Here is a 10000-nt window from a genome sequence, read left to right as displayed (position 1 = left end):
AAGGAACAGTTTAGTAGACTAGAAGGTGTGAGACACTAACAGTTTAGTAGACTAGAAGGTGTGAGACCCTAAGGAACAGTTTAGTAGTCTAGAAGGTGTGAGATACTAAGGGACAGTTTAGTAGACTAGAAGGTGTGAGATACTCACAGTTTAGTAGACTAGAAGGTGTGACACCCTAAGGAACAGTTTAGTAGACTAGAAGGTGTGAGATACTAAGGGACAGTTTAGTAGACTAGAAGGTGTGAGATACTCACAGTTTAGTAGACTAGAAGGTGTGAGATACTAACAGTTTAGTAGACTAGAAGGTGTGAGATACTAAAGAACAGTTTAGTAGACTAGAAGGTGTGAGATACTAAGGAACAGTTTAGTAGGCTAGGTGATGTGAGATACTAAGGAACAGTTTAGTAGACTAGAAGGTATGAGATACTAACAGTTTAGTAGACTAGAAGGTGTGAGATACTAACAGTTTAGTAGACTAGAAGGTGTGAGATACTAAAGAACAGTTTAGTAGACTAGAAGGTGTGAGATACTAAGGAACAGTTTAGTAGACTAGAAGGTGTGAGATACTAAGGAACAGTTTAGTAGACTAGGTGACGTGAGACACTAAGGAACAGTTTAGTAGACTAGAAGGTGTGAGACACTAAGGAACAGTTTAGTAGACTAGAAGGTGTGAGACACTAAGGAACAGTTTAGTAGACTAGAAGGTGTGAGATACTAAGGAACAGTTTAGTAGACTAGACTATGTGAGATACTAAGGAACAGTTTAGTAGACTAGAAGGTGTGAGATACTGACAGTTTAGTAGACTAGAAGGTATGAGACACTAAGGAACAGTTTAGTAGACTAGACTATGTGAGATACTAACAGTTTAGTAGACTAGAAGGTGTGAGACACTAAGGAACAGTTTAGTAGACTAGACGATGTGAGATACTAACAGTTTAGTAGACTAGGTGATGTGAGATACTAAGGAACAGTTTAGTAGACTAGACGATGTGAGATACTAACAGTTTAGTAGACTAGAAGTTGTCAGACACTAAGGAACAGTTTAGTAGACTAGAAGGTGTGAGATACTAACAGTTTAGTAGACTAGAAGGTGTGAGACCCTAATGAACAGTTTAGTAGACTAGAAGGTGTGAGACACTAAGGAACAGTTTAGTAGACTAGAAGGTGTGAGACACTAAGGAACAGTTTAGTAGACTAGAAGGTGTGAGACACTAAGGAACAGTTTAGTAGACTAGGTGATGTGAGACACTAAGGAACAGTTTAGTAGACTAGGTGATGTGAGATACTAAGGAACAGTTTAGGAGACTAGAAGGTGTGAGACACTAAGGAACAGTTTAGTAGACTAGAAGGTGTGAGACACTAAGGAACAGTTTAGTAGACTAGAAGGTGTGAGATACTAACAGTTTAGTAGACTAGAACAGTTTAGTAGACTAGGTGATGTGAGATACTAAGGAACAGTTTAGTAGACTAGGTGATGTGAGACACTAAGGAACAGTTTAGTAGACTAGGTGATGTGAGACACTAAGGAACAGTTTAGGAGACTAGAAGGTGTGAGACACTAAGGAACAGTTTAGTAGACTAGGTGATGTGAGACACTAAGGAACAGTTTAGTAGACTAGGTGATGTGAGATACTAAGGAACAGTTTAGTAGACTAGGTGATGTGAGATACTAAGGAACAGTTTAGTAGACTAGGTGATGTGAGACACTAAGGAACAGTTTAGTAGACTAGGTGATGTGAGACACTAAGGAACAGTTTAGGAGACTAGAAGGTGTGAGACACTAAGGAACAGTTTAGTAGACTAGAAGGTGTGAGATACTAACAGTTTAGTAGACTAGGTGATGTGAGACACTAAGGAACAGTTTAGTAGACTAGATGATGTGAGATACTCAGGAACAGTTTAGTAGACTAGGTGTGAGACACTAACAGTTTAGTAGACTAGAAGGTGTGAGATACTAAGGGACAGTTTAGTAGACTAGACGATGTGAGACACTAAGGAACAGTTTAGTAGACCAGACGATGTGAGACACTAAGGCCACTATGGAACAGTTTAGTAGACTAGGTGTGAGTGCCATGCTGTTACAGGTAAAATGAAGAAAATCTGCAGAGTGAGAAGCCATGAGAAAAACTCTCTCTTCCTCTTGTGTAACAACACTACAAACAGGTTCAACTTTATTAGCACTCTGATATTACCAAGATATTGTTATGTACGATTTTAATACAATGTTCTAGAGTAATGATAATGTTGCTACATATGTTTAATAACAAAGGTATGTAGTCGTACACATGGATCTACATCGTATTTATTCCCGATGAAGTAGAATATTATTGAAACCTGTGAGCAGAATGGGTTGTAAATAATGAATACCAACACATTAACTTTGTACCCCGTCGTCTGAGAGTTGGGGAACTCAGAATGTGAAAGATAATGAAAAGAAAATAAGCACTACAGCTTTAAATGAGAAGCGTTTGTAACAGTCGCTGTAGCTGTGCCAAGACCGAGATCTGCCTGCCATCGAATCCGCAACGACTTGCAGGTTTCAGTATCGCCTCGGTGGTGTTGACTACACCACTGCGGAAACTATTCATTCATCCTACTTAATCGGACAGCACGGACATAAGATACATTTTAGTCACCGGGCACGAATAACCTCAAGTCTATTATTATTGTTGTTGTTCCGACCTAATCGTATTGCTCGTGATAGTTAAATGTTCCAACTTTACGCATGGAGAATAGCTTAGCGAATATCAGGTGAGGCGCGTGTAGAGGACTAGCCTACACCTGAACGGAGGGAATTGTTTTTCCTGAATACTAATGCTGTTATTCTCCATCCATCCACAGCAAGACACTTGTTGATTTGAATAGACTTCATCACAGCAGACTGCTGCTTGGGAATACGATTTTGCTTTTGTGGGAGACCTGCCGCTACAGATTTATCGGAGCCCTTCGGGAGGGTGTCATTAGTTTTACCCGGGCTGTGTGGTACAGAGGCGGCTACAGATGGCGATGATCCTCGGCTTTTAACAGGTGGCCCGCCTGACAGAAAGCAGCATCATTCCCGCATCCCTATCTGCTACCAGGGAGGAGGCATGGGCAACCAGGTGGATAGAATTAAACAGTCACAACAAAGTTACGCAGAAGTTCCCACAGTGGACCCCAACGGGCTGGACACTGAGGAGGGTCCTCGGATCGGAGTGTCATATATCTTCTCAACAGATGACGAGGAACAGGAGGGTGAAAACCGTAACGTAGATGGAGCGGATAAGGAGCACCACACTGGTACTGAACATAAACACTGCGACAAGAGCAACGAGGTGGATTGCGCCGTTTACCACCGGGGGGAATGTATTTACGAGAAGAGCGTCAAGACCGCGGGCATGGAAACCTACTCTCCCGAGAATATACTACACAAATGCAGGGCAGGTGACCTGGTGGAGTTTGTAACCACGGGGCAGTACCCCCACTGGGCGGTGTATGTCGGTGACTTCCAGGTGGTGCACCTGCACAGAGCAGAGATAAAGAACAGCTTCCTGACCGACGCCAGCCAGGGAAGGAGATGTAGGATAGTCAACGAGCTGTATAAATTCAAAGCCCTCAGCGCCGAGATGGTGGTTCAGAACGCTATGGAACAGGTAGGAGCTAAAGACAGAGAGTTGAGCTGGAGAAATTCAGAGTGCTTTGCCGCTTGGTGCAGGTTTGGCAAACGGGAGTTCAAAATGGGCGGGGAGATCCGGATAGGAAAACAGCCATACAGGTTAAAGATCCTGATGTCAGATAAACAGTCTCACGTGCTGGAGTTCCAGTGTTTAGAGGACTTGATCATGGAGAAGAGGAGACACGACCAGGTGGGAAGGACATCAGTGGTCCAGGAGCTGGCCAATCATTTGAACAGTGTCGGGGAGATCAAAAGGAATCCACTCAGTGATCCAATAACAGCACAGACTGCACAGTGATCTAATGGATTTATAGACCTGCTATAAAGATCACGATGGCTCTTGCCTATCCAATCACAGACCCCTATCTAAGTGGATTTACAAACACACATTTCATTCTACATTTTGATGAATAGAATCTAAATGGCTTGTTCATGTCTAGTTGTTATTTGATTGATGGAAGAACAATAGTTTTAAAGGTTATTGATTTGTTCTCTGCCTATTGATGTTTCATAATGATTGATATGATAATACATTGTACATGTTTTCGTGTCTCACCCAGGTAACCACCTATAGCCCTAAGGTTATCTCATTCTGATGAAAACATGTTGCAGAGCATGGGTTGATCAAACATCGCTTATTGTACCGTACAAATCATTTAAGTCAAGTAAATTATCATTACATCTTTGCAATCAAACTGTCTTTTATTCCCTGCTGTCTACAGCTGCATTGTTGTTCCTCAGACACCATACCCCTACATAGTAGATGACTTTGAACAGGGCCCATAGGGGTAGGTTATAGGGAACAGAGTGGAAGGGACAGGGTACCAACCCCTATCTATGCCTTCATAGTCTTTTCACCATTTATAAACACTTATTTTCCACCTGCTTTACAGTCAGCCTCATACCAGGGTACTAGCCTGTTTCCCCCTGCTTTACAGTCAGCCTCATACCAGAGTACTAGCCTGTTTCTACCTGCTTTACAGTCAGCCTCATACCAGAGTACTAGCCTGTTTCTACCTGCTTTACAGTCAGCCTCATACCAGAGTACTAGCCTGTTTCCACCTGCTTTACAATCAGCCTCATACCAGAGTACTAGCCTGTTTCTACCTGCTTTACAGTCAGCCTCATACCAGACTACTAGCCTGTTTCCACCTGCTTTACAATCAGCCTCATACCAGAGTACTAGCCTGTTTCTACCTGCTTTACAGTCAGCCTCATACCAGAGTACTAGCCTGTTTCTACCTGCTTTACAGTCAGCCTCATACCAGAGTACTAGCCTGTTTCTACCTGCTTTACAGTCAGCCTCATACCAGACTACTAGCCTGTTTCCACCTGCTTTACAATCAGCCTCATACCAGAGTACTAGCCTGTTTCTACCTGCTTTACAGTCAGCCTCATACCAGAGTACTAGCCTGTTTCTACCTGCTTTACAGTCAGCCTCATACCAGAGTACTAGCCTGTTTCTACCTGCTTTACAGTCAGCCTCATACCAGAGTACTAGCCTGTTTCTACCTGCTTTACAGTCAGCCTCATACCAGACTACTAGCCTGTTTCTACCTGCTGTAGTCAGCCTCATACCAGAGTACTAGCCTGTTTCTACCTGCTGTAGTCAGCCTCATACCAGACTACTAGCCTGTTTCTACCTGCTTTACAGTCAGCCTCATACCAGACTACTAGCCTGTTTCTACCTGCTGTAGTCAGCCTCATACCAGACTACTAGCCTGTTTCTACCTGCTTTACAGTCAGCCTCATACCAGACTACTAGCCTGTTTCTACCTGCTGTAGTCAGCCTCATACCAGACTACTAGCCTGTTTCTACCTGCTTTACAATCAGCCTCATACCAGACTACTAGCCTGTTGTTCCTCAGTTTCTTTCTTTATTCTGTCTGAACCAGAGGATCAGGAGTCGTGGAATTATCACTGAGTTCGAACCAGAGGAACAGGAGTAGTGGAATTATCACTGAGTTAGAACCAGAGGAACAGGAATAGTGGAATTATCACTGAGTTCGAACCAGAGGAACAGGAATAGTGGAATTATCACTGAGTTAGAACCAGAGGAACAGGAATAGTGGAATTATCACTGAGTTAGAACCAGAGGAACAGGAATAGTGGAATTATCACTGAGTTCGAACCAGAGGAACAGGAGTAGTGGAATTATCACTGAGTTAGAACCAGAGGAACAGGAATAGTGGAATTATCACTGAGTTCGAACCAGAGGAACAGGAATAGTGGAATTATCACTGAGTTAGAACCAGAGGAACAGGAATAGTGGAATTATCACTGAGTTAGAACCAGAGGAACAGGAATAGTGGAATTATCACTGAGTTCGAACCAGAGGAACAGGAGTAGTGGAATTATCACTGAGTTAGAACCAGAGGAACAGGAATAGTGGAATTATCACTGAGTTAGAACCAGAGGAACAGGAATAGTGGAATTATCACTGAGTTAGAACCAGAGGAACAGGAATAGTGGAATTATCACTGAGTTAGAACCAGAGGAACAGGAATAGTGGAATTATCACTGAGTTCGAACCAGAGGAACAGGAATAGTGGAATTATCACTGAGTTCGAACCAGAGGAACAGGAATAGTGGAATTATCACTGAGTTAGAACCAGAGGAACAGGAGTAGTGGAATTATCACTGAGTTAGAACCAGAGGAACAGGAGTCATGTCACTTTAACCTGCCTTCATCTACATATCTACCTCAAATACCTTATTATTATCTATCCTGATGCCTTGTCACTTTACCCTGCCTTCATCTACATATCTACCTCAAATACCTTGTACCTCTGTACATTGATCTGGTACTCCCTGTATATAGCTCCACATTGATATGGTACTGGTACTTCCTGTATATAGCTCCACATTGATCTGGTACTTCCTGCATATAGCTCCACATTGATCTGGTACTGGTACTCCCTGTATATAGCTCCACATTGATCTGGTACTTCCTGTATATAGCTCCACATTTATATGGTACTGGTACTTCCTGTATATAGCTCCACATTGATCTGGTACTATAGGTATATAGCTCCACATTGATCTGGTACTGGTACTCCCTGTATATAGCTCCACATTGATCGGGTACTGGTACTTCCTGTATATAGCTCCACATTGATCTGATACTGGTACTCCCTGTATATAGCTCCACATTGATCTTGTACTACCTGTATATAGCTCCACATTGATCTGGTACTTCCTGTATATAGCTCCACATTGATATGGTACTGGTACTTCCTGTATATAGCTCCACATTGATCTGGTACTTCCTGCATATAGCTCCACATTGATCTGGTACTGGTACTCCCTGTATATAGCTCCACATTGATCTGGTACTTCCTGTATATAGATCCACATTGATCTGGTACTGGTAGTTCCTGTATATAGCTCCACATTGATCTGGTACTGGTACTCCCTGTATATAGCTCCACATTGATCTGGTACTTCCTGCATATAGCTCCACATTGATCTGGTACTTACTGTATATAGCTCCACATTGATCTGGTCCTGGTACTTCCTTTATATAGCTCCACATTGATCTGGTACTTCCTGTATATAGCTCCAAATTCATCTCGAACTGGTACTCCCTGTATATAGCTCCACAATGATATGGAACCGGTACTTCCTGTATATACCTCCAAATTGATCTGGTACTTCCTGTATATAGCTCCACATTGATCTGGTACTTCCTGTATATAGCTCCACATTGATCTGGTACTTCCTGTATATATTTTTATTTTACCTTTATTTAACCAGGCAAGTCAGTTAAGAACATATTGTTATTTTCACATTGATCTGGGAACAGTTCCTGTTAACTGCCTGTTCAGGGGCAGAACAACAGATTTGTACCTTGTCAGCTGGGGGGTTTGAACTCGCAACCTTCCGGTTACTAGTCCAACGCTCTAACCACTAGGCTACGCTGCCACCCCATATAGCTCCACATTGATCTGGTACTTCCTGTATATAGCTCCACATTGATCTGGTACTTCCTGTATATACCTCCACATTGATCTGGTACTGCCTGTATATAGTTCCACATTGATCTGGTACTCCTTGTATATAGCTCCACATTGATCTGGTACCGGTACTTCCTGTATATAGCGTCCACATTGATCTGGTACTGGTACTTCCTGTATATAGCTCCACATTGATCTGGTACTGGTACTCCCTGTATATAGCTCCACATTGATCGGGTACTGGTACTTCCTGTATATAGCTCCACATTGATCTGATACTGGTACTCCCTGTATATAGCTCCACGTTGATCTGGTACTCCCTGTATATAGCTCCACATTGATCTTGTACTACCTGTATATAGCTCCACATTGATCTGGTACTGGTACTCCCTGTATATAGCTCCACATTGATCTGGTACTGGTACTTCCTGTAAAAAGCTCCACATTGATCTGGTAACGGTACTCCCTGTATATAGCTCCACATTGATCTGGTACTTCCTGTATATAGCTCCACATTGATCTGATACTGGTACTCCCTGTATATAGCTCCACATTGATCTGGTACTTCCTGTATACAGCTCCGCATTGATCTGGTACTCCCTGTATATAGCTCCACATTGATCTGGTACTCCCTGTATATAGCTCCACATTTATATGGTACTGGTACTTCCTGTATATAGCTCCACATTGATCTGGTACTATAGGTATATAGCTCCACATTGATCTGGTACTGGTACTCCCTGTATATAGCTCCACATTGATCGGGTACTGGTACTTCCTGTATATAGCTCCACATTGATCTGATACTGGTACTCCCTGTATATAGCTCCACATTGATCTGGTACTCCCTGTATATAGCTCCACATTGATCTTGTACTACCTGTATATAGCTCCACATTGATCTGGTACTGGTACTCCCTGTATATAGCTCCACATTGATCTGGTACTGGTACGTCCTGTAAAAAGCTCCACATTGATCTGGTAACGGTACTCCCTGTATATAGCTCCACAATGATCTGGTACTTCCTGTATATAGCTCCACATTGATCTGATACTGGTACTCCCTGTATATAGCTCCACATTGATCTGGTACTTCCTGTATACAGCTCCACATTGATATGGTACTGGTACTTCCTGTATATAGCTCCACATTGATCTGGTACTATAGGTATATAGCTCCACATTGATCTGGTACTGGTACTCCCTGTATATAGCTCCACATTGATATGGTACTGGTACTCCCTGTATATAGCTCCACATTGATCTGGTACTCCCTGTATATAGCTCCAAATTCATCTGGTACTGGTACTCCCTGTATATAGCTCCACATTGATATGGTACTGGTTCTTCCTGTATATAGCTCCACATTGATCTGGTACTCCCTGTATATAGCTCCACATTGATCTGGTACTCCCTGTATATAGCTCCACATTGATCTGGTACTGGTACTCCCTGTATATAGCTCCACATTGATCTGGTACTCCCTGTATATAGCTCCAAATTCATCTGGTACTGGTTCTTCCTGTATATAGCTCCACATTGATCTGGTACTTCCTGTATATAGCTTCACATTGATCCGGTACTGGTTATTCCTGCATATAGCTCCACATTGATCTGGTACTGGTACTTCCTTTATATAGCTCCACATTGATCTTGTACTGGTACTTCCTGTAAAAAGCTCCACATTGATCTGGTACCGGTACTCCCTGTATATAGCTCCACATTGATCTGGTACTTCCTGTATATAGCTCCACATTGATCTGATACTGGTACTCCCTGTATATAGCTCCACATTGATCTGGTACTCCCTGTATATAGCTCCACATTGATCTGGTACTACCTGTATATAGCTCCACATTGATCTGGTACTGGTACTCCTGTATATAGCTCCACATTGAGCTGGTACTGGTACTTCCTGTATATAGCTCCACATTGATCTGGTACTTCCTGTATATAGCTCCACATTGATCTGGTACTGATACTTCCTGTATATAGCTCCAAATTGATCTGATACTGGTACTCCCTGTATATAGCTCCACATTGATCTGGTACTCCCTGTATATAGCTCCACATTGATCTGGTACTCCCTGTATATAGCTCCACATTGATCCGGTACTGCCTGTATATAGCTCCACATTGAGCTGGTACTGGTACTTCCTGTATATAGCTCCACATTGATCTGGTACTTCCTGTATATAGCTCCACATTGATCTGGTACTGGTACTACCTGTATATAGCTCCACATTGATCTGATACTGGTACTCCCTGTATATAGCTCCACATTGATCTGGTACTACCTGTATATAGCTCCAAATTGATCTGATACTGGTACTCCCTGTATATAGCTCCACATTGATCTGGTACTTCCTGTATACAGCTCCACATTGA

At 42.5% G+C, this 10000-nt stretch overlaps 1 protein-coding gene across 1 annotated transcript; it reads left to right on the top strand.

The window, feature by feature from the left end:
• Nucleotides 1–2533: 2533 nt before the first annotated feature.
• Nucleotides 2534–4306, top strand: LOC124042634 (protein LRATD2-like). The gene is made up of 2 exons (XM_046360711.1): nt 2534–2752; nt 2843–4306. The coding sequence occupies exon 2, from the start codon at nt 3091–3093 to the stop codon at nt 3952–3954; it is 864 nt and encodes a 287-aa protein (XP_046216667.1). The 5' UTR covers nt 2534–2752; nt 2843–3090; the 3' UTR covers nt 3955–4306.
• Nucleotides 4307–10000: the final 5694 nt, after the last annotated feature.

The sequence above is a fragment of the Oncorhynchus gorbuscha genome, linkage group LG09 (assembly GCF_021184085.1).
Source record: "Oncorhynchus gorbuscha isolate QuinsamMale2020 ecotype Even-year linkage group LG09, OgorEven_v1.0, whole genome shotgun sequence".
Lineage (NCBI taxonomy): Eukaryota > Metazoa > Chordata > Actinopteri > Salmoniformes > Salmonidae > Oncorhynchus > Oncorhynchus gorbuscha.
Note: the sequence above shows the minus strand (reverse complement) of the source record. Positions and strands in the feature narration are given on the sequence as shown.